This window comes from Nomascus leucogenys, chromosome 9 (assembly GCF_006542625.1).
Source record: "Nomascus leucogenys isolate Asia chromosome 9, Asia_NLE_v1, whole genome shotgun sequence".
Taxonomy (NCBI): domain Eukaryota; kingdom Metazoa; phylum Chordata; class Mammalia; order Primates; family Hylobatidae; genus Nomascus; species Nomascus leucogenys.
This window is the reverse complement of record NC_044389.1, coordinates 93,726,592-93,751,629: the sequence shown is the minus strand read 5'-3', so window position 1 is coordinate 93,751,629 and position 25,038 is coordinate 93,726,592. Positions and strand designations below refer to the sequence as shown.

The 25,038-nt window shown below is 44.7% G+C and overlaps 1 protein-coding gene and 1 long non-coding RNA gene across 7 annotated transcripts in view; both read left to right on the top strand.

The window, feature by feature from the left end:
• The window catches only part of MLLT10 (MLLT10 histone lysine methyltransferase DOT1L cofactor), a 212,401-nt gene that overhangs the window by 456 nt on the left and 186,907 nt on the right, over positions 1-25,038 (top strand). For 5 of the 6 annotated variants that reach the window (XM_030819220.1, XM_030819221.1, XM_030819217.1 and 2 more), the window contains exons 2-3: positions 18-177; positions 4,194-4,273. In XM_030819220.1, coding sequence (XP_030675080.1) covers positions 18-177; positions 4,194-4,273 — 240 coding nt within the window. Of the gene's footprint in view, positions 1-17; positions 178-4,193; positions 4,274-21,494; positions 21,695-25,038 lie in introns of those variants that run through there. The other variant, XM_030819225.1, reaches the window with a different exon arrangement.
• LOC115836726 lies at positions 20,355-21,056 on the top strand. Its single transcript, XR_004031752.1, has one exon. It is a non-coding gene; the product is annotated as an uncharacterized LOC115836726 (long non-coding RNA).

Below are 25,038 nucleotides of genomic sequence, written 5' to 3'. Positions count from 1 at the left end.
CCCCAACTCCCTCTTAGATGGTCTCTAGCGACCGGCCCGTGTCACTGGAGGACGAGGTCTCCCATAGTATGAAGGAGATGATTGGAGGCTGTTGCGTTTGCTCAGACGAGAGAGGCTGGGCCGAGAACCCGCTGGTTTATTGCGACGGGCACGGCTGCAGCGTCGCGGTGCATCAAGGTAAACACCCAACCGACCGCCGGGGCCCGCCGGCCTGCGCCCAACGGTCACCGCCGCCCCCACCTGGGCCGCAACCGCCGGCGCCCCCGCCCCGTGCAGCGGCCGCGGGAGGGACGCGGAGGGTCCGCGGCGGGGCGCGGGGGGTGTGGGCCGCGCATGTGGGAGAAAGTGCGTGTGGCCTGGACTGTCATGTGATTCCGCTCTCACTCTCTCAAGTGTCATTCGGCCGCCGCCTGCGTCCGGGGCTGGGGGCTGCTGACTCGGCGGGGCGGGGAGGGGCGGGGCAAGGCGGCGGCCGCGCCCTCGAGATCCGGGCCGGGGTCGGGGCGGGGGCGGTGGCGGCGCGCGCCCCTCCCGGGATTCCCGGGGCCATGGGCGTGGGTTTGGGAGAGTGGAGCGCTCTCCTCTCCCTTGGCCTGCAGCCGCCTGTCTGCCGCAGTGTTTGGAGACTTCCTGTGGCGTGGAGACGGGCTCGGGGACGCGGCGCCAGGGCGGGGATTCTGGGGGTTGCCTCGCCTCTTTAGGTGGGGAGGGATGCGGGGTCCCTTGCACCCCGAGTCAGAAGGCTCGGGCCCTGCCGCCGCCGCCCGGTAGCTGTCTGCGGAGGAGATGGCGGAGTCCGTTGCTGACCGTGCTGGAGTGGCGGGGCTGCTGCGGCGCCTGTGGGGTGGCCGCGGCAGGCCACCACCAGCCTAGGTGGCTGAAGAGAAGAGGTGGCGGTGCCAAGTCACATTTGGGGAGCCTCTTAGTTTATTCCTGGTTGTTAACAATTGATGAGGTTTTTGGATGTACAAGAAGGCCGAGGACACTAGTAAGATACTTTTCTGGCCTTTGAAGTGGCCGACTTTTCCCCATTTCACGTGGTAAGGAATCCAGGACAAAACAGTCTACATTCTTTTTTGGTGGCTCCATGTCCCTTCGCATTTCTGAATCTGGCGTTAAGTGATGCGTATGTTTTTAGTAGTCTGTTGGAAAGGACTATCACCAAAGGGGAGACAAAACTGAACATGTGCTAAAGTGCATTTTGTAGAGAAACGAATGTCACATTTGGGAAGGGAGACCTAGATGCAGTGGTGATGATTCCGAGGTAGTGAACTTACTCCGAGAATGCTGTTTATTCCCAGACTTTTATTTTTTTACTTTTTATTTTGTTGAGACGGAGTCTTGCTCTGTCACCCAGGCTGTAGTGCAGTGGTGCCATCTCAGCTTACTGCAACCTCTGCCTCCTGGGTTCAAGCGATTGGTTCTCCTGCCCCAGCTTCCCGAGTAGCTGGGATAACAAGCACGCCCTAGCACACTCGCTAATTTCTTGTATTTTTTAGTAGAGACAGGGTTTCGCCATGTTGGCCAGGCTGGTCTCAAATTCCTGACCTCAGGTGGTCCTCTTTCCTCGGCCTCCCAAAGTGCTGGGATTACCGGCGTCGGCCACTGCGCCTGGCCCTAGACTTTTAAAGAAGAGCCAAGTTGCATGTCTTGCTTTTTTAGGGAGTGAATACAATGCGTGTCAAACCAGACACTGATTGTAAGGTCATCCCGTGTTCATTGGTATTTTGAAGGCTATTTCTTATGAATTGGATGATAAACTATCAAAATTTGATAGTAATTTCTATGTCCCAATATATAAAATTTTTATTTAAATCTTAAATTTTCCTTCCTAGAAGTACACCTGAATAAAGTTTTTGGGCAATGATGCTGTGTTTTGGATACCTGTGCCGTGTTTTTTGACGGATAGACCATTTATAGTCAGACACATTTTACAAATTCTTTTTTTTTGAGACAGGTTCTCACTTTGTTGCTCAGGCTGGCATGCAGGGTGCTATTACAGCTCATTGCAGCCTTGACCTTCCAAGCCATCTTCCCACTTCAGCCTTCCCAGTAGCTGGGACCACAGGCCTGGACAACCATGTAGGGCCAATTTTGTATTTTTGGTAGAGATGGGGTTTCACCAGGTTGCCCAGGTTGGTCTTGACTTTTTTGTTTTGAGACCGAGTTTTGCTCTTATTGCTCAGGCCAGAGTGCAATGGTGCCATCTCGGCTCACCGCAACCTCTGCCTCCCAGGTTCGAGTGATTCTCCTACCTCAGCCTCCCGAGTAACTGGGATTGCAGGCATGGACCACCACGCCCAGCTAATTTTTGTATTTTTTTTTAGTAGAGATGGAGTTTCTCCATGTTGGTCAGGCTGGTCTTGAACCCCCGACCTCAGGGTGATCTGCCTGCCTTGGCCTTCCAAAGTGCTGGGATTACAGGTGTGAGTCACTGCGCCTGGCCTGGTCTCAAACTTTTGAGCGCAAGGGATCTGCCCGCCTTAGCCTCATAAAGTGCTGGGATTACAGGCATGAGCTGCCTTGCCTGGTCCTACAAATGTTTAACTGGAAGTAGAAGTTTAGCTTTTGGAGTTTTAAAAAGTTATACTGAATTTATATTCTGCCATGATTGTACAGTAGGTAGTACTCTGCTTTGTGAATTTGTATTCTTTGTTTCTTTATATATATTTTTTGGGGCGGAGACTCCCTCTGTCGCCCAGACTGGAATGCAGTGGGGCAATCTCGGCTCACTGCAGTCTCTACCTCCCGGGTTCAAGTGATTCTCCTGCCTCAGCCTCCTGAGTAGCTGGGACTACAGGCACTGCCACCACACCTGGCTCATTTTTTTTTTTTCTTTTTTGAGATGGAATTTTGCTCTTGTTGTCCAGGCTGGAGTGCAGTGGCATGATCTCGGCTCAGTGAAACCTTCGCCCCCCAAGTTCAAGTGATTCTCCTGCCTCAGCCTCCCAAGTAGCTGGGGTTACAGGCGCCTGCCACCATGCCCAGCTAATTGTTTTTTTTTTATTTTTAGTAGAGACGGGGTTTCACCATGTTGGCCAGGCTGGTCTGGAACTCCTGACCTCAGGTGATCCTCCTGCCTCAGCCTCCCAAAGTGCTGGGATTACAGGCATGAGCCACCGCGCCTGACATGAATTTATATTCTTTAAATGCTTTCCAATATTTAAGATATTTTCATATTTCTGCCTAGCAAGCTCATGCAAAAGTCTACTTCGTTATTAGTGTTTTTAGAGTTTTAGAAAATTTTCAGTTTTGAGCTAATTATTAACTTTAAAAACCAATTTTAAAACAAGACTGTGATTAGATATGTAATGTATACTTAAATCATTTGGAGCATTCACATCATTATGTATTTAGAAATAAACATCCCTTTTTTTTTTTTTTTTTTTTTCCGAGATAGGGTCTCCCGCTGTTGCCCAGGCTGGAGCACAGTGGTGTGATTATGGCTCACTGCAGCCTTGACTTCCCAGGCTCAAGTCAGCCTCCTGAGTAAGCTGGGACTGTAGGCACATGCCACCATGCCCAGCTAATTTTTTTTTTTTTTTTTTTTTTTTTTAGAGATGGAGTTTCACTCTTATTGCCCAGGCTGGAGTGCAGTGGTGCGATCTTACCTCACTGCAACCTCTGCCTCCCAGGTTCAAGCGATTCTCCTGCCTCAGCCTCCTGAGTAGTAGGATTACAGGCATGTGCCACCACGCCTGGCTAATTTTGTATTTTTAGTAGGGACAGGGTTTCTTCATGTTGGTCAGGCTGGTCTTGAACTCCCAGCCTCAGGTGATCCGCCTGTCTCAGCCTCCCAAAGTGCTGGGATTATAGGTGTGAGCCGCTGCGCCTGGCCTAATTAAAAAAAATTTTTCTTTGTGGAGATGGAGTCTCACTGTATTGCCTAGACTGTTCTGGAACTCCTGGGCTCCAGCAGCCCTCCCATCTTGACCTCCCAAAATGCTGGGATTACAGGCATGAACCATTGCACTCAGCCTTGATTTATTTTGATGAGGTAACACAAAAGAGTTGCATTTAGAATTTTTACTTTTTAATTAAGTAAGCTGTGTATGTGATAAATAGGATGTGAACTGTTTTACTTCTCTGTAAAGAGATAGTTTACTTGAATAGTGACAGGTAGATTAATAGGGCTTTGAAAGGGTATTTGATTTTCGAATCTTAACATTTTAACACATTTCATTTTTCAACAGCTTGCTATGGCATTGTTCAAGTACCCACTGGACCATGGTTTTGCAGGAAATGTGAATCTCAGGAGAGAGCAGCCAGAGTGGTAAGGACTATTTATCAAAAACATTAAACTTTAGTGAGTAGTTTAGGAAATTAGGAACTGCACTCCTGTTGTGGTTTGTGGGGCTGTCAGTCATTTCTTCAAATATCATAATGTAAGAGATAATTTAGGCCAAATAATGACTTCGAGTATTAAACGGATTTTGTAAAACTGAAAAACAAATGGAATCAAGTGAGTATATTTTGGATACTTTGAAAACAAAAATACATAGTCATATTTGGGCTTTGTTAACTAGTTACAGAATCAAGAAAGCTTGAAGAAGTTTGAAGGTTACACTGGCTAATCATAGTTAAAATATAATGGAAATAGAAACATAAGGAAGTTACATTGATAATTCTGTTAGGTTTTGTTTAATGGGAAAAAAAAACCAATACATTTAGTGACTATCATATTCCTTTTACTACGTCTTTGGGTGTATATAACTTCGAACACTCACTGATTTCAGGCATTCAGTCCCTTTGGCAAACCAACATAAAAATCTTTTTTTTTTTTTTACTTGGGTGTTTACCTTATTTCAGAACTTTTCTAAACCTCTTGTAAGAATGAAGGAGTTGCCGGGTGCAGTGGTTCACACCTGTAATCCCAGCACTTTGGGAGGCCGAGGCGGGAGTATCTCGAGGTCAAAAGATGGAGACCACCCTGGCCAACATGGTGAAACCCCGTCTCTACTACAAATACAAAAATTAGCTGGGTGTGGCACGCACCTGTAGTCCCAGCTACTCAAGAGGCTGAAGCAGGAGAATTGCTTGAACCCGGGAGGCAGAGGTTGCAGTGAGCTGAGATGGCGCCATTGTACTCTAGCTTGGGCAATAAGAGCGAAACTCCGTCTCAAAAAAAGAAAAAAAATTACAAGCATTAGCTGGGCGTGGTGGCATGCGCCTATAATCCCAGCTAATTTGGGAGGCTGAGGCAGGAGAATGGCGTGAACCTGGGAGGCAGAGGTTGCAGTGAGCTGAGATCATGCCATTGCACTCCAACCTGGGTGACAGAGCAAGACTCTCAGGAAAGGAAAAAAAAAAAAAGGAGGTAGGCCGGGCACAGTGACTTACACCTGTAATCCTAACACTTTGGGAAGCCGAGGCAGGATGATTGCTTGAGTCCAGGAGTTTGAAACCAGCCTGCTCAACTTAGTCTCTACAAAAGAAAAATTTTTTTAATTAGTTGGGGCTGGGCACAGTGGCTCATGCCTGTAATTCCAGCACTTTGGGAGGCTGAAGTGGGCAGATCACTTGAGGTCAGGAGTTTGAGACCAGCCTGGCTGACATGGTGAAAGCCCATCTCTGCCAAAAATACAAAAAATTAACTGGATGTGGCAGAGCGTGCCTGTAGTCTAGCTACTGTGGGGGCTAAGACAGGAGAATCGCTTGAACGAGGGAGCCAGAGGTTGCAGTGAGCCAAGCTCATGCCACTGCACTCCAGCCTGCACTCCAAACAGAGTGAGACTGTTTAAAAAAAAAAAAAAAAATTAGTTGGTCGTGGTGGCTTGCACCTGTAGTCCCAGCTACTCTGGAAGTTGAGACAGGAGGATTGCTTGAACCTGGGAGGTCGAGGCTGCAGTGAACCATGACTCCAGCCTGGGTGACAGAGTGAGAGACTATCTCACAAAAAACACAGTGAGGGAGCTATGTTTATCCTTTGTGTCCACAAGCATTTTTCCCATTTGGATTTCTGAAAATATCAGAAATAGATTTTATTTTCATTAGTTTATGCAAACCTACCATTTAAAATGTGATAGTTCCTTTTTCTAAATCTTATTATATTTATTGATTTATTATTTATTCCAAGACATCTTGTTACAGCAAATTCCTTTCCCTTGGTGTTGATTATGGAATTAGACTGAAGGTAGAAAACAAACATTTCAGCTTCTTTACCTAGGCATATAGCAAAAGCAGAAGCTTTTGTGTTTGCCTGGGCAATTTTTGACCAGTAGAAATAATGGGCTGGGTGCTGTGGCTCATGCCTGTAATCCTTGCACTGTGGGAGGCCAAAGTGGGTGGATCACCTGAGGTCAGGAGTTTGAGACCAGCCTGAGCAACATGGCGAAACCCCACCTCTACTAAAAATACAAAAATTAGCTGGGTGTGCGCCTGTGATGCCAGCCACTTGGGGGACCGAGGCAGGAGAATCGCTTGGACCTGGGAGACAGAGGTTCCAGTGAGCTGAGGTTGCGCCACTGCATTCCAGCCTGGGCGACACAGCGAGACTCGTCTCACAAAAAAAGAAATAATGGTTGAGTAGCCTATAAAAATGTGTTGAGTCCCAGAGCTATTTTTATTTTATTATTTTGAGACAGTCTTGCTCTGTTCCCCAGGCTGGAGTGGAGTGGCGCAATCATGGCTCACTGCAGCCTTGAAATCCTGAGCTCAAGAGATCCTCCTGCCTCAGCTTCCTGAGTAGCTGGGACTTACAGGCCTGCAGCACTTAACACCCAGCTAATTATTTTATTTTATTTTATTTTTGAGACGGTCTCGCTCTGTCGCCCTGGCTGGAGTGAAGTAGCGCCATCTCCACTCACTGCAACCTCTGCCTCCTGGATTCAAACGATTCTCCTGCCTCAGCCTCCCATGTAGCTGGGACTACAGACATGCGCCACCACACCCAGCTAATTTTTGTACTTTTAGTAGAGATGGGGTTTCACCATGTTGGCCAGGCTGGTCTCTAACTCCTGACCTCAGGTGATCTGCCTGCTTTGGCCTCCCAAAGTGCTGGGATTACGGGCGTGAGCTGCCATGCCCGGCCTGAGTTTTATTAGAAATGAGGTCTTGCTTTGTTGACCAGCCTGGTCTCAAATTCCTGAGCTCAAGAAGTCCTCTTACCTCAGCCTCCCAAAGTGGTGGGATTACAGGTGTGAGCATCCGTGCCTGGCCAGAGCAATTTTTTTATAGTTCTGATATGTTTTGGTTGTGTGTGAGAATGCACTTTAGTAGAATTACAGCTGTTATTCTAGTGTGATTTAGCAAATGGAGGAGGAAATCTATCATAGAAAGTTGGGACTTGGTGAAAGCTTTATAGAGCTACTCTTTGACTTTTTTTTCTTTGTATCATGTTACGGTTTGTGGTGAATAGGTCACTACGTGGTGGAACCTATGGTTTATTAGTAAACACTGACAATGAGATGAGGCTGTTCCAGGGGGTGTCACAGTAGATTGAAGGCTGGAAAAGATAAGAAAATAAGGTGGGTATTCGGAGAGAGAAGATAATGAATAGGGAGTGTCAGAATGCCAGCATCATTTGCCTCAAATGCCACTTGTTACCTGCGTCTACTCTTTTATTCTCTCTAAGGACATGGTCAAAGTGTCAGTGTGAATAAGGTAGTTATCTTAAAAGGTGTATTAGGGCTGGGCACGGTGGCTCAAGCCTGTAACCCCAGCACTTTGGGAGGCTCAGGTAGGCGGATCACATGAGGTCAGGAGTTCGAGACCAGCCTGGCTAACATGGTAAAACCCCGTTTCTACTAAAAATACAAAAAATTAGCTGGGTGTGCTGGCGTGCACCTGTAATCCCAGCTACTTGGGAGACTGAAGCAGGAGATTTGCCCGATCCCGGGAGGCGGAGGTTGCAGTGAGCTGAGATCGCGCCATTGCACTCCAGCTTGGGCAATGAGCGAAACTCTGTCTCAGAAAAAAAAAAAAAAATTATATTAGATGCTGCTGTGTGCAGTGGCTTGCGCCTATAATCCCAGTGCTTTGAGAGGCCAAGGTGAGAGGATCACGCCTGAGTTGGAGATCAGGCCACAAGTTGGAGATCAGCCTGGGCAACATAGTGAGACCTTATCTCTACAAAAAGAAAAAAAGAAGCCACATGAGGTCGTGTACTTGTAGTCCTAACTATGTGGGAGGCTGAGTCAGTAGGATCCATTGAGCCCGTGAGTTTGAGGTTGCAATGAGCTGTAATCACACTACTGCACACTAGTCCACGTGACAAAGTGAAACCCTGTCTCTTTAAGAAAAAGAAGTTTTTGCAGGGGGGCATTTTATTTTAACATCATTTGGTGGGATGTGGGTGACATTAAGTTTTTTTTTTTTTTTTTTTTTTTGAGACGGAATTTCGCTCTGTTGCCCAGGCTGGAGTGCAATGGCACGATCTCGGCTCACTGCAACATCTGCCTCCCAGGTTCAAGTGATTCTCCTGCCTCAGCCTCCAGAGTAGCTGGGATTACAGACACTATGCCCGGCTAGTTTTTTTTTTTTTTTTTTTTTTTTGAGATGGAGTTTCGCTCTTGTTGCCTAGGCTAGAGTGCAATGGCATAATCTCGGCTCACCACAACCTCCACCTCCTGGATTCAAGCGATTTTCCTGCCTCAGTCTCCCCAGTAGCTGGGGTTACAGACATGCGTCACCATGTCTGGGTAATTTTTGTATTTTTAGTAGAGACAGGGCTTCTCCATTTTGGCCAGGCTGGTCTCGAACTCCTGACCTCAAGTGATCCACCCGCCTCAGCCTCCCAAAGTGCTGGGATTACAGGCGTGAGCCATGTTGCCTGGCCAAGGATTTTTAAAGAAGAGGCAAAAGCATAACCTTTTTAAAATTATATTTAAAAATATATATTATATGTTTTTGGAGACGGAGTTTAATTCTTGTTGCACAGGCTTGGAGTGCAGTGGCGTGATCTTGGCTCACTGCAACCTCCGCCTCCCGGGTTCAAGCGATTCTCCTGCCTCAGCCTCCGGGGTAGCTGGGATTACAGGTGTGTGCCACCACGACCAGCTAAGTTTTGTGTTTTTAGTAGAGATGGGGTTTTTTCATGTTGATCAGGCTGATCTCGAACTCCTGACCTCAGGTGATCTGCCCACCTCGGCCTCCCAAAGTGCTGGGATTACCATTGTGAGCCACTATGCCCGGTCTGTAGTGTATAATTATAAAAGGCAGGGTCCTTTGTAAGAAACAGATAAGCAAAGAAAGAGCATTGTATTATAAGGACACAGGAGCCAAGAACCCTAACATGGAAAGTATTTGACCCAGAAAGGGAATTGAATTAGTCTTGTGAATCTTTTTTCTACTTTTGTCTGCATGCCTACTTCCATTCTTTTCTTTCTGCAGATTTACTGTGCTACTCATTCCAAAATGAGTAGCTAACTTTTTGAGTGCTTACTATATGCCACATACTGTGCTAAATGTTTTATGCCACTTACTTCATTTAAGCATCCTATCACATCTATGAGGTGGATATTATTCTTATGGGTAAGGATAGTATAGTTTTAAGAGAAATAGATGTTTTATGACAGTCTGGGATGTGATTAAGCTCTTAACCACTGTGTTACCTCTTAACCACCATGTTACCTCCTATGGTGAAAGATGACGATACCTCAGCTCCTGATATGTTCCATCTCCTGTCTCAAAAGCAAGTAAATTCAGTCCCAGTCTCATGTTCCTTTGAGAAAACAATAAAGCAAAAGCCCAACTTTGGTTTGGCTTGGATGAGATACCTAGCACTGGACCGTTTTGCTATGGTGAGACAGTAGGGTCAAGTTGCTCAGACACAGGAAGAACTCTCTGGACTGGGGATAGCTCACTTCTCAGGGAAGGGGGATTATGACCTGGCAGTACCCTGACAGATACCGAACAGTAAAGATTCAGAAAAGTAAAGGAGCATTTTCAGAAAATTTAGGTACTATATAGAATGAACTTGAAAGGGAAGGTTAAAGATGGACTTAGGATGCTATTGCTATAAAGATGTGGGAATACAAAAGGAGTAGAAAAGAAGGGAGCATTTTGAAGTATGAAATGACAGAAATAGATGTTAGGTAAAGGGAAGGGAATAAGATGATTCTTAGATATCAAGGTGCTCACTCATTAGTGGTGATACCATTAATAAATATTAGAGCAGTTGTAGTAGAGGAAGGAGAGCAAGTGAAGAGTAAAGAAAGACCTGTTTTGGGCATGTTAGTTTTGATGCTGCTAAGATTTTTGTATTGGAGGCGGTGCGTAAGGGCTTATGCCTGTAATCCCAGCACTTTGGGAGGCCAAGGCGAGCGGATCACCTGAGATCGGGAGTTCGAGACCAGCCTGACCAACATGGAGAAACTCCGTCTCTACTAAAAAATGCAGAATTAGCCAGGTGTGGTGACACATGCCTGTGATCCCAGCTACTAGGGAGGCTGAGGCAGGAGAATTGCTCGAACCTGGGAGATGGAGGTTGCGGTGAGCCGAGATTGCGCTATTGCACTCCAGCCTGGGCAACAAGAGCGAAGCTCCGTCTCAAAAAAAAAAAAAGATTTTTGTATTGGAAATTTAGGATACAGTTATAGAGTGAAGTCAGAGTTGAAGCTGCATAGAGGGAAAACTGGGAACCACATGCTTTTTTTTTTTTTTTTTTGCTAGAGAAGAGAAATGTTCACATTTGGGAGAGTAAGAGAACTGATTACCAAGGATTGATAGTGAACTGTCAGGACAAGAACCTAAAAAGTACAGTCGCCACAGAGACAACTATGTGTTCAGGAAAGAAAAGTTGATAGTAACAGTGCTGCCAGGAACACTGAAGGACTAGGAAAAGTTTTTGAGACAGCTAATACAGCTTCCTGGTTTGGGTAGAACCCTGGTTATAGGGCATGGAAAATAGTAGACGATTTGATTGTTGTGTGGAAAATATAAGGAAAGAGAAAAATTAAAGGAGATGAGGTTGAGGAAAGTTTGGTTTTTAAGGGAAGTTCTTTGTAGATAGACATTCATTATTTAGAAAAAGCACCCTGTCTCCCAAAAGAAAAAAATTAAACGCACTTTCTCGTGACTATTTTTGTGTGTATGTATTTAGAGACAGGGTCTCGCTCTTTGCCCACGCTGGAATCAGTGGTGCGATTTTAGGTCACTGCAACATCGAACTCTGGGGCTCAAGGAATCCTCTCACTTTAGTCTCCTGAGTAGCTAGGACCATAGGCGCATACCACTATATTCAGCTAATTTTAAAATTTTTGGTAAAGACAAGGTCTTGTTATGTTGCCCAGGCTGGTCTTGAACACCCGGCTTTAAGAGATACTCCCGTGTTGTCCTCCTAAAGTGTTAGGATTTCAGGCGTGAGCCACCATGCCTGGCCTATTTTTTATTTAGTGAGCATTTGTTCTGAATTACTGCAGGCTGAAGTGACTTATTAGAAATTTTATCTACTTACATAATTTTGATGAGATACAGAAGAATTTTTTTTTTTTTTTTTTGAGACGGAGTCCTGCTCTGTCGCCCAGGCTGGAGTGCAGTGGCGTGATCTCGGCTCACTGCAAGCTCCACCTCCCGGGTTCACGCCATTCTCCTGCCTCAGCCTCCCGAGTAGCTGGGACTACAGGCGCCTGCCACCACGCCCAGCTAATTTTTTTGTATTTTTTAGTAGAGACGGGGTTTCACCGTGGTCTCGATCTCCTGAGCTCGTGATCCGCCCGCTTCGGCCTCCCAAAGTGCTGGGATTACAAGTGTGAGCCACCGCGCCCGGCACAGAAGAATTTTTAAAAATTAAATTTAATTAATTTTTTTTGAGACAGTCTTGTTCCATCGCCCAGGCTGGAGTGCAGTGGTGTGATATCGGCTCACTGCAACCTCTGCCTCCTGGGTTCCAATGATTCTTGTGTTTCAGCCTCCTGAATAGCTGGGATTACAGGCATCTGCCATGATGCTTGGCTAGTTTTTGTATTTTTAGTAGAAACTGGATTTCACAATGTTGCTCAGGCTGGTCTCGAACTCCTGGGCTCTAGCAGTGCCTCCTGCCTTGGCCTCACAAATTGCTGAGATTACAGGTGTGAGTGACTGTATCTGGCCAGAGAGGAAGGACATTTTAGATTGTAAATATTCTACTTTGCTTTTTTTTTTTTTTTTTTTTTTTTGAGATGGAGTCTCACTCTGTGGCCCAGGCTGGAGTGCAGTGGTGTGATCTCCGCTCGCTGCAACCTCTGCCTCCCAGGTTCAAGCGATTCTCCTGCCTCAGCCTCCCGAGTAGCTGGGCTTACAGGTGCCCGCCACTGTGCCTGGCAAATTTTTTTTTTTAAGATGCAGCTTCGCTCTTGTTGCCCAGGCTGGAGTGTAGTGGTGCAATCTCGGCTCACCACAACCTCCACTTCCCGGGTTCAAGCGATTCTCCTGCCTCAGCCTCCCGAGTAGCTGGGATTACAGGCATGCACCACCACGCCTGGCTGATTTTGTATAGTAGAGATGGGGTTTCTCCATGTTGGTCAGGCTGGTCTCAAACTCCCGACCTCAGGTGATCTGCGTGCCTCAGCCTCCCAAAGTCCTGGGATTACAGGCGTGAACTCCCATGCCCGGTCCTACTCCTGGCTAATTTTTGTATTTTTAGTAGAAATGGGGTTTTACCATGTTGGCCAGGCTGGTCTCGAACTCCTGACCTCAGATAATCCTCCTGCCTTGGCTTCCCAAAGTGCTGGGATTACAGGTGTGAGCCACCCCGCCCGACCCCTTCATTCTTTTATTTTTTTAATTCTTTGCTGATTTGGAGGTCATATGCTCTATTTCTTTTATGTTAGTGATTGCACTTAAAGTTTTAACATGCATACTTAATGTTTTTCTGAGTCTTAATATGTGTACTCCCTTTGAACAAAACGAAGGTCCTTGGGACGCCTTGATTCCTTTGGTTCTTTTTCCCTTGCACAATCTATGTTATTTTTGTCTTTATTATTCTGCTGGGTTTTTTTTTTTTTTTTTAAGATAGGGTCTCACTGTGTTGCCCAGGCTGATCTGGAACTCTTGGGCTCATGTGATCCTCTCACCTTAGCCTTCTAAGTAGCTGGAATTACTCCATCTGTTTTTTTTTTTTTTTTTGGTGATGGAGTCTCACTGTCGCCCAGGCTGGAGTGCAGTGGTGTGATCTCGGCTCACTGCAATCTCTGCGTTTCATGTTCAAATGATTCTCATGGGTTCAAGTGATTCTCATGCCTCAGCCTCTCGAGTAGCTGGGACTACAGGCGCATGCCACCTTTTCCGGCTAATTTTTGTATTTTTAGTAGAGACGGGGTTTCACCATGTTGGCCAGGCTGTTCTTGAACTCCCGACCTCAGGTAATGTTCCTGCTTCGGCCTCCCAAAGTGCTGGTATTACAGGCGTGAGCCACTGTGCGTCTTATTTTGAATCTTCTGAATAATCGTGTGTTTTAAAAAAATAGTTATTTATAATTAGGCTTAATATTACTGATGTTTTTGTTCAATCTAGCCTTTTATTTTCCTTGTTTATGGGTTCATTTTTTTTCGTTTGAAGGTTTTGGTATTTTTTCTTAGGGTCTGAGGCTAGTAAGTAATAAGTAAGAAGCTATATTAGTCTTTTTGTGTCTACGAATTTCGTTATTTTGCTCTCTTGGAAGCTAGTTTGAATTCTTTGATAATAGCTATTTTCCTATAACTAAAGATTTTATTCTAGTTTGTCTTCTGGTATCTGTTGGTTGATAAACAATCTTTTGAGTTTGTTTATCCTGTTTGAGGCTTGGTCTGCTTTTTCATTCTGAGGACTCAGTGTCCTTCCATTTTTTATTTTCTACTCTATCTCTTCAAATACTGTAACCTTCTCATTAACTTTTCTTTTCCTAGAACTGTTAGGTAGATGTTTGGGATTTTCATTCCGTTTTTCATGTCTTTTAATTTGTCTTTCATATGTTTATCTTATCTTTTTTTTTTTTTTTTTTTTTGAGAGGGAGCCTCTGTTGCCCAGGCTAGAGTGCGGTGGTGCAATCTCGGCTCACTGCAAGCTCTGCCTCCTGGGTTCATGCCATTCTCCTGCCTCAGCCTCCTGAGTAGCTGGGAATACAGGTGCCCGCCACTACGCCCGGCTAATTTTTTGTATTTTTAGTAGAGACGGGGTTTTTCCGTGTTAGCCAGGATGGTCTCGATCTGCTGACTTCGTGATCCACTCACCTTGGCCTCCCAAAGTGCTGGGATTACAGGTGTGAGCCACTGCGCCCGGCCTTTCTATCTTATCTTTGCATTATTGATAACGTCTTTAACTCTGTCTTCAGATTTATGCTTATTTTTAATTCAGTGAATTAATTTTTTTCTGAATAAATTATTTCTAGAATTTTTGTGTGATTTTATTTTTCAATTTGTCTCTTTTTTCAGGGTATCTTGCTTTATTGTTTGAAGAATTATATTCTTTTTTTATTTGAACATTTAAAACATACTTATTGTAAAGATTCTCAGATTTTGGAATTCTTTGTTTGTTTATTCTAGTGATAGCTGTCTTTATATATTGTGCAATTTTTGACTGCAAGCTAATCTTCAGGTGGAGTTGTCTTTCCTGGGATTCCTGTTCCTCTACCATAAGTTGTGAAGATGTCACTGTGGGGTTTTTGCCTTTGCTCTCTGTCTTTTAAGAATTGTGTTTGGCTGACCAGATTATAATGGTTTCTACAAGTGAGGAGATTATTCTTTTTTTTTTTTTTTTTTTTTTTTTAGACTGAGTCTTGCTCTGTCACCCAGGCTGGAGTGCAGTGGCACAGTCTCGGCTCACTGCAACTTGCACCTCCCGGATTCAAGCAGTTCTCCTGCCGCAGCCTCCCCAGTAGCTGGGATTATAGGTGCGTGCCACCACTCCTGGCGAATTTTTTGTATTTTTAGTAGAGATGGGGTTTCACTGCGTTTCGATCTCCTGACCTCGTGATCTGCCTGCCGTGGCCTCCCAAAGTGCTGGGATTACAGGCGTGAGCCACTGTGCCCGTCCAGTTATTCTTTTACTTAAAAGCAAAAGGCATTTTAAAGCTTTGATGACAGTTCTCTTAAGTCACTAGGGAGTATGCTTTTTCTGTCTTCCTTCTGCATCAGCCTTAGCACATAGTTTTCATATTCAGGATTATCCCATAGTCAAAGCATGGCAGCTGAAACTGCAATCATTGTGACTACAAAAGAAGTCCCAGGCAGAAAGAAGGGGAGAGGGTAAGGTTCAAGTGTGGTCCTCTGAGTTGTACTCTTTTTTTTTTTTTTTTTGAGAGTCGTGCTCTGTTGCCCAGGCTGGAATGCAGTGGCTGCGATCCTTTGCCTCCCGGGTTCTCCTGCCTTAGCTTCCTGAGTAGCTGGGATTACAGGTGTGTGCCACCACACCTGGCTAATTTTTGTATTTTTAGTAGAAATGGGGTTTCGCCATGTTGGCCAGGCTGGTCTCGAACTCCTGACCTTAGGTGATCCGCCTGCCTTGGCCTCCCAAAGTGCTGGGATTACAGGCGTGAGCCACTGTGCCTGGCCCTGAGTTGTACTCTTAAACTAGTTCTCCTTGAGGCTCCACTCAACAGCTTATGCTTAATTTTACTGGCTCTTAATTGTTATGGAGCCTGCAAAATGTGGTCATAAAGTTGGGCCCATTGATAAACTGGTTAAAGTGAGAGTTCTGTTAGTAGGGAAGAAGGAGAAAATGGACTTGGGATTGGTAGCTGCAGGGTCTGTTACAGTTGCGTAATGGGGTTCATTGCTTCAGGCCAGTCTCTAAGTTTGTTTCTTGGCTTGGATTTCTACATCCTTTAGATGATGGATTTTGGGCCTCATACCTTCCCTCAGCATTCCCTTGGATTTTTAGAGTGACTCATCTACTCATATCTGGAGCAAGCATCTAATTTCTGTGCAGCTTCCCTAGTCTTAGTAGTCCAAGCACATGGTTTTCTAGAGTCTCTTCCTGTTATGACATGGGTCCTTATCAGCTCTTGTCCTTATGTAGGGAACCCAGTTAGAGCTTTTCTCCATATCTTTAGTCTATGTTGCTGTCATAGTCAGTCCTACTCTCTAAGGTATTGTTTCTGATAGCTTCGTTAACTGCCCCAGCTTCAATTAATACTGATTCCTTCAGCTTTTTGTTTGTTTTTGAGACAGGGTCTTGCCCTGTTATCCAGGCTAGAATGCAGTGATGCGATCTCAGCTCATTTCAACCTCTGCGTCCCGGGTTGGAGCGATTCACCTGCCTTAGCCTACTGAGTAGCTGGGACTACAGATGGGTGCTACCAAGCCCAGCTAATTTTTGTATTTTTAGTAGAGACGGGGGTTTCACATGTTGCCCAGGCTGGTCTCGAACTTCTGACTTCAAGTGATTTGCCTGACTCGGCCTACCAAAGTGCTGGCATTATAGACATGAGCTATCGTGCCTGGCCTCATTTAGCTTTAAAGTTCTTTTTTATTTCTGCCACCTGGAGATTTACCTTTATTCACATAATTAAAAATTGTTTTCAGATTTCTTTTATCTTTGATTTTTTTTTTTTTTTTTTTGAAATGGAGTCTTGCTCTGTCACCCAGTGTAGTGGCACAGTCTTAGCTCACTGCATCCTCTGCCTCCCGGGTTCAAGTGTTCAAGTGATTCTCCTGCCTTAGCCTCCTGAGTAGCTGGGATTACAGGCACGTGCCACCATGCCTGGCTGATTTTTGTGTTTTTAGTAGAGATGGGGTTTCACCACGTTGGTCAGGTTGGTCTTGAACTCCTGACCTCATGATCCGCCTGCCTCGGCCTCATGAAGTGCTGGGATTACAGGCATGAGCCACTGCACCTGGCCTGATTTGCATCTTCCTCCTTCTCCCTCTTTCCTCTCTCCCCTTTTACTTTCCATTGTCTTTCCTCCTTCCTTTCCTTTTTAAACCAGGGACCTTCTTCTGGGTACCATCTGCTTGCTCCCATCTGGACTGTTTGCTCTTTAGGCTTACTATATGGATTCTGGAACATCCCTTCACCATTATCTTGGAGTTTTCTTCTTGCTTATATTGGATTCCCTGTTTTTCTAGCCCCCTACTCCCCTGTTTCTCTATATTTAAGAAGGCACATCTTCTGGCAGCTTCATAGGAAAAGGCGCATGAGAAATAAATTAGGGTTTTGCATGGTTGATAAAATGGAATTGCTATCTTACTTGATTGTTTGACAGAATACATAGAATTTTTGGTTGGAAATCATTTTCCATCAGAATTTGAAGATATTTCTCTACCGCGTTTTAGCTTTCAGTGTTACTGTTAGCAAGTCCAAAGCAGTTCTAATTTTTTTTTTTTTTTTTTTTGAGAAGGAGCCTCACTCGGGCTGGAGTGCAGTGATGCGATCACTGCTCACTACAACCTCTGCGTCCCGGGTTCAAGAGATTTTCCTGCCTCAGCCTCCCGAGTAGCTGGGACTACAGGCGTGTGCCACTATGCCCAGCTCAGTTTTGTATTTTTAGTAGAGATGGGGGTTTTGCCATATTGGGCAGGCTGGTCTCAAACTCCTGGCCTAAGGTGATCTACCTGCCTCAGCCTCCTAAAGAGTTGAGATACAGACGTGAGTCACCACACTCAGCTGCAATTCTGATTTCTTTTTGTTTTCCTTTCCTTTTTTTTTTTTTTTTTTTGAGACAGAGTCTCTCTGTCGCCCAGGCTGAAGTACAGTGGCGTGATCTTGGCTCACTGCAAACTCTGCCTCCCGGGGTCAAGTGATTCTCTTGCCTCAGCCTCCCGAGTAGCTGAGATTACAGGTGTGCGCCACCATGCCTGGCTAATTTTTGTATTTTTAGTAGAGACGGGGTTTCACCATGTTGGCCAGGCTGGTTTCGAACTCCTGAACACAAGTGATCTACCTGTCTCAGCCTCCAAAAATGTTGGGATTACAGGCATGAGCTGCTGCACCTGGCCGATTCTGATTTCTTTTTAATCGTTTATATGTGGTAGTTCTCTCTGGATTTAGTATTTTTCTCTTTGACCTGGTTATTCTGTTACTCACGATGGTGTGCTTTCTTTTACTTATTGTACTAGGTACACGGTGGTCCTTTTGATTTGTTAGCTCCTGTTTCGCAATGTGCGTTTAAGTCAGGGAGGAAGTTTTTGAATTATTTCTTTGATAATTTCCTCAGTTCTGCTTTGTTTGCCTTTTCTGTATTTTAAAAAAATTTTGGATGTTGGACTGATTCTATAATTTTTGTATTTTCTGTTTCAGTTGTATAACTCTTTTTACTCTATTTTCTGAGGTGATTCCTCACTTTCTCTTCCAAATCTTCACTTAAAAATTTTTTTGTTTGTTCCAGACAGCATCTTGATTTTGTAGCCCAGGCTAACCTTGAAAGTGATTCTGTCAGCCTTCCATAGTGTTGGGATTATAGGCGTGCCACTACTCCTGGCCCTCCTTCACTTAAATTTTTTTTTGTTTTGAGATGGAGTCTTGCTCTGCCCCCAGGCTAGAGTGCCGTGATGTGATCTCAGCTCACTGCAACCTCCGCCTCCCGGGTTCAAGTGATTCCCCTGCCTCAGCCTACCGGGTAGCTGGGATTACAGACATGCGCCACCATGCCCGGCTAATTTTTTTTTTGTATTTTGGTAGAGACAGGGTTTCACCATGTTGGCCAAGATGGTCTCGATCTCCTGACCTCGTGATCTGCCTGCCTCGGCCTCCCAAAGTGCTGGGACTACAGGCTCTGAGCCACCAGGCCCGGCCCCTTCACTTTAATTTTTCAAGTTGGTTATACTAATTTCTTTCTTTCTTTGTTTTTCTTTCTTTCTTTTTTTTTTTTTTTTGAGACAGAGTTCGCCGTGTTTCCCAGGCTGGAGTGCATTGGTGCAATCTTGGCTCACTGCAACCCCTACTGCCCGGGTTCAAGCGATTCTCAGGCCTCAGCCTCCCGAGTACCTGGGATTACAGGCGCACGCCACCATGCCCAGCTAATTTTGTATTTTTAGTAGAGATGGGGTTTCACCATGTTGGTCAGGCTGCTCTCGAACTCCTGACCTCAGGTGATCCACACGCCTTGGCCTCCCAAAGTGCTGGGATTACAGGCGTGAGCCACTGTGCCTGGCCATACTTTTTAATTTCTAAGGACTCTTTATGCTCTCAGTTGCTCCTTAATTTTTGTAATCTTCTGTTCAAGTTTCTTGGATACAATTTATTTTAATTTAAATTTAATTTAATTTTGTTTTTTTGAGACAGAGTCTTGCCTGTCACCCAGGCTGCAGTGCAGTGGCGTGATCTTGGCTGACTGCAGCCCCCGCTTCCTGGGTTCAAGCAATTCTCCCTTCTCAGCCTCCTCAGTAGCTGGGATTACAGGTGCGTGCCACCACGCCTGGCTAATTTTTGTATTTTTAGTAGAGACTGGGTTTTGCCATGTTGGCCATGCTGATCTCAGACTCCTGACCCCAGGTGATCCACCCTTCTCGACCTCCCAAAGTGCTGGGATTATAGGCATGAGTCACAATGCCGGGCTGATACTTTAATTGGAGGTTTTTGTTGGTTTCAGTTATGAAATTTTCTTCTGCTCCTTGAACTCTTCTTTTGTACTGTTTTGGCCTGTCTTTCATGTTAGTGACTTTATGTAAAAATCTGGTGATTCTCAGCCTTGATTGAAATGTAAGACAATTTTTTTTTTTTTTGAGAGGGAGTTTCACTCTTGTTGCCCAGGCTGGTGTGATCTTGGGTCGCCACAACCTCTGCCTCCTGGGTTCAAGTGGTTCACCTGCCTCAGCCTCCTGAGTAGCTGGGATTACAGGCATGCGCCACCATGCCCAGCTAATTTTGTATTTTTGATAGAAACGGGGTTTCTTCATGTTGGTCAGGCTGGTCTCGAACTCCTGACCTCAGGTGATCCGCCCACCTCAGTCTCCAAAAGTGCTGGGATTACAGGATTACAGGTTAGGTGTGAGCCACTGTGCCCGGCCCTTTTTTTTTTTTGGACATGGAGTCTCGCTCTGTCGCCTAGGCTGGAGTGCAGTAGTGCGATCTTGGCTCACTGCATCCTTCGCCTCCTGGGTTCAGGCAATTCTCCTGCCTCCACCTCCTGAGTGGCTGGGACTACAGGCATGCGCCAACACACCTGGCTAATTTTTGTATTTTTAGTAGAGACGGTTTCGCCATGTTGGCCAGGCTGGTCTCAAGCTCCTGACCTCAGGTGATTTGCCCTCCTCGGCCTCCCAAAGTGCTGGGATTACAGGTGTGAGCCACCGTGCCCAGCCTCAAATTTAAGACAAATTCTTAATGGGTGGATTGGAAGTTCTGTGTGAGCAGACATTGTTGAGTGATAGACTTCTTTGTAAGTGATCTAGCAGGGTTCTCAGCTTAGTAAGAGAGAAATACATCTGATCACGATCACCTGTTGGGGGTTGACAAACCTGGTTACCAGTATTCCTTCAGCCAGATGGATGTTGGAATTTGAGGATTTAGAATTACAGTTTTATGTTTCTTGTTTTTCTTCAGCTGCTCCTGGTGTCCCTGAGTCTAGATTTCTTCCATTTACCCTCTAGGAAATTAAGCTTTGCAGTTTTCTAGGGCAGGTGAGAGCCAGTTCCGTGTTAGTATGTAGTGAATAAGGGGATTGTTTTGATTGCTTTTCAGATGGTATGCAATTCCTGTTGGTTAGCCTCATCTGAAAACATCACTCCTGGATACATAGAACATCACTGCGCATGTGCATCTCCCCACCCCTTGATGCCTAGTATCTAACGTTCCTCCAGTTTCTGGTGCTCTGATGCATTGCTTTTGGGCTTGTCTTACTACAGCCGCTTTCTTTGGTCCTAAGTCATTTACCACTTGTCATATGTCCTTTCTAGTTTCCAGGGATATTGTATTTTATATTTATGGTTTTATGCCATTTATCTCAGTTGTCATTTGGCATTTCAAGAAGGAGAGGTGGTAGTGTTTAAGTGGAATTAACTACTTGTGTTTCTGATGTGGTCTTTTTATATTTCTGACAGGGTCTTGTTTTACCAAGTACTAGTCTTCAGTCTATCCTGTTTACTTGATTTTTTCCCACTCAACTCACAAACATTTTTGAATCATCTCATGAATTCTGCTTTCTATTTACATTTTTGCCCTTTTGTCTTTTCCTCTTCGCTGGCAAACTTCCTGAAAACATAAAACTAGTTGATTCACTTCTTCAAATGCCTACTGTGTTGTTATTTTTTCCCTTGTGCTTAATGATTGAGTTATAACTCAGTTGTTATAAGTAATAGTTTATGAAATTTGTATTTGATATAACAGTTTCATCATGGACACTGTCCATTTTGTTCTTCAGTGACTCTTAACATAAAGGATCCACGTACAAGAAGTTCTTTTAATAATAAAGCATCAGGAAAATTATCTCCCTTGCATATCTGGTATATTTCCTCCTTTTTGATAGATCTGTGAAATACATTCTGTTTGTCTTTTTGTCCTGGTTACCAGGCAGCCTAGAACCAAATCTGGTCTTTAGTTACATCAGCTATATTAATATCATTATTAGTATATTTGTTCCCTCTTTCTCCTTCCATGGGGTTTAGGACTTCACCTCTTATCTCTGTTTCTCTGCGTGTTGATTTCATTCTCTCATACTACAGACTCTACTTCATGAGGCTGGAACCATGACTGCTGGCAGCTCTTGTTTCCAGCCCCTTCTACCAGAAGAAGGGGCTCTCTTGAAGAATCCTGGAAAGGACTCTGGCCTGTCTTGGATCATGTGCCCATCATCTCTGTGGCTGGAGTGGGGAGGGTACTGTGAATGGCAACCCTCACTAGAACTACATAGTTGGAGTCAGGGGTAAGAGCAGTTTCCATAATGCAGGGGGGTGGGTGCTGTTTGCAAAACAAGGGGGATGCTTATGAAGCAGAAAAACAATAGATGTCTATCATACTGGCTTTTATTATTTTTCTTTTTTTCTTTTTTTTTTTTTTTTTTTTTTTGGAGACAGAGTCTCGCTCTGTTGCCCAGGCTGGAGTACGGTGGTGCGATCTGGGCTCACTGCAACCTCTGCCTCCCGGGTTCAAGCAATTCTCCTGCCTCAGCCTCCCAAGTAGCTGGGATTACAGGTGTCTGCCACCAGGTCTGGCTAATTTTTTGTATTTTTAGTAGAGGTGGGGTTTTGCCATGTTGGCCAGGCTGGTCTCGAGCTACTGACCTCCGGTGATCCACCCACCTTGGCCTCCCAAAGTGCTGGGATTACAGACGTAAGCCACTGCGCTCGGCCTTATTTTTCTTTTTTTAATTGTTGTAATACTTGTGCTTTATTGTAGACTGCCTTAAATCCTTTTCTAAAAATTTTAGGTTTAAGTACATTAAATATGCTAAAATAACATAAACTATTCATTCACTCTTCAAGGGTGCAGTGAGCTATGATCCTGCCACTGTACTCCAGCCTGGGTGACAGAGGAGACCCTATCTCTAAGAAAAAAGAAAAAAATCAAAGAGATCATGGGCTTTAGAGTCAGATGAACTAAATATATGACTGAGCAAGTTTCTTCTTTTTTTTTTTTTTTTAAATTTTTAATTAAAGAATAGAGGTGGGGTTTTGCTATGTTGCCCAGGCTGGACTTGCACTGCTGGCCTCAAGCAGTCCTCCCTCCTTGGCCTCCCAAGGTGCTGGGATTACAGGCATGAGTCATTGTGCCCAGCCTCTTTTTAAAAAATTTTTATTTTTTTAAAAAGTAGAGACATCTATTTGTTTTGACACTATTCCTCTCAGTTCCACAGCGGCATTATGTCATAAATCAGCCGTTAATATTTGTATGGATTTCTTTCTGGACTTTGTGTTCTTTTTATGTGCCTTTGTGCGAGAACCAGTTTTAAAATTACTGTAGCTTCATATTAATAATAACTCTGGATACAAGATACCAGAAAGAATTAGTCCTTCTATATTGTGTTCCTTTTTTGTTGTTGTTTTAAGTATCTTGCCACTTCTTAGCTCTTTGCATTTGATAAACATTTTGAACCATAATGTTCCACAAAAATGTTGCTAGTGTTTTGTTTGAGTTTGCATTGATTATGTATATCAGTTTGGGGAGAATGGACTTCTTTCTTTTTGAGACAGAGTCTTGCTCTGTCGCCCAGGCTGGAGTGCAGTGGCACAGTCTTGGCTCACTGCAGCCTCCGACTCCTGGGTTCCAGTGATTCTCCTGCCTCAGCCTCCCAGGAAGCTGGGACTACAGGCGTCCACCACCATGCCTGACTAATTTTTGTATTTTTAGTAGAGAAGGGGTTTCACTATGTTGGCCAGGCTGGTCTCAAACTGCTGACCTTGTGATCCGCCTTGGCCTCCCAAAGTGCTGGGATTACAGGCATGAGCCACTGCGCCTGGCGAGAATGGACATCTTTACATATAGTTTTGAATTTTTCTTTTTTTTTTTTTTGGAGATGGAGTCTCGCTCTGTCACCCAGGCTGGAGTGCAGTGGTGCCATCTCGGCTCACTGTAAGCTCCGCCTCCCAGGTTCACGCCATTCTCCTGCCTCAGCCTCTCCGAGTAGCTGGGACTACAGGTGCCCACCACCACGCCCGGCTAATTTTTTGTATTTTTTTAGTAGAGACGGGGTTTCACCGTGGTCTCGATCTCCTGACCTCCTGATTCGCCCGCCTCAGCCTCCCAAAGTGCTGGGATTACAAGCGTGAGCCACCGCGCCCGGCAGTTTTGAATTTTTCAATCCATGAACATGGTAATCTGATTATTCAGATTTTCCATATTCATTGTGGTAAAATACACATAATACAAAATATACCATTTTAACCATTTTTATGTATACAATTCAGTGGCATTAAGTACATTCACAGTGTTTTAGAACCATCAGCAGTATATATTTCCAGAACTAATCCCAAAGAGAAATTCTGTACCCTGTAAGCATAACTCTCATTTCACCCTCTCTATAGCCCCTGGTAACTTCTGTTTTCTTTCAAGTTGCCTAGTTTAGCTGCTTATGTAAGTGGAATCTTATATTTGTTCTTTTGTATGTAGCTTATTTCACTTTGAGTGTTTTCAAGGTTCATCTATGTTGTAGCATGTACCAGAATTTGAATCTTGTTTATAGCTGAATACTACATAATCCATTGTTATGTATATACCGTATTTTGTTTATGTATTCATCTGTTGATGGAAACTTGGGTTGTTTCTACCTTTTTGCTATTGTGAGTAATGCTGAGCTGAACATTGGTATTCTAGCATCTGTTTGAATCTCTTTTTTTTTTGGTGGGGGGATATACATTAGGAATGAAGTTGCTGGATCACATGGTAATTCCGTTTGGCTTTTTTTTCCTGAGACGGAGTTTCACTCTTATTGCCCACGCTGGAGTACAATGGCGTGATCTTGGCTCACTGCATCCTCCGCCTTCCGGGTTCAAGTGATTCTCCTGCCTCAGCCCCTCAAGTAGCTGGGATTACAGGCGTGCGCCACCACACTCGGCTAATTTTGTATTTTTAGTAGAGACAGGGTTTCTCCAGAGACAGGGTTTCTCCATGTTGGTCAGGCTGGTCTCGAACTCTCGACCTCAGGTCATCTGCCCGCCTAGGCCTCCCAAAGTACTAAGATTTGAGCCACTGTGCCTGGCCTGTTTGGCCTTTTGAGGAACTGCCAAAATGTTTTTCACAGAGACTTCAGCATTTTGTATTCCTACCAACAATGCATGAGGGTTCAGTTTTTTTCCACTCAAGTCTTTCAGTTTTCTTCAACTCTTGTTATTTTCTGTTGTTACTGTTTTTGAGACAGGGTCTTGTTCTGTCACTCAGCATTGAAGTGCAGTGGCTTGAACATGGCTCACTGGAGCGTCAACCTCCTGGGATCAGGCAGTTGTCCCACCTACCCTGCTGTGTAGCTGGGACCACAGGCACGTACCACCACCACCACCACCTAATTTTATTGATATTTGTAGAGAGGTAGCTTCACTATGTTGTCCAGGCTGGTTTTGAACTTCTGGACTCAAGCAATTCTCCTGCCTCAGCCTCCCCAAAGTATCAGGATTACAAGTGTGAGCTGTGACACCTGGTCTATTTTCTGGTTTTTGATGATAGCCATGCTAGTGATGTAAAGTGGTATCTTGTCGTTTTGATTTGCATTTTCCCAATGATTAGTGATACAAGCATCTTTTCATCTGCTTCTTGGCCATTTGTGTGTATTCTTTG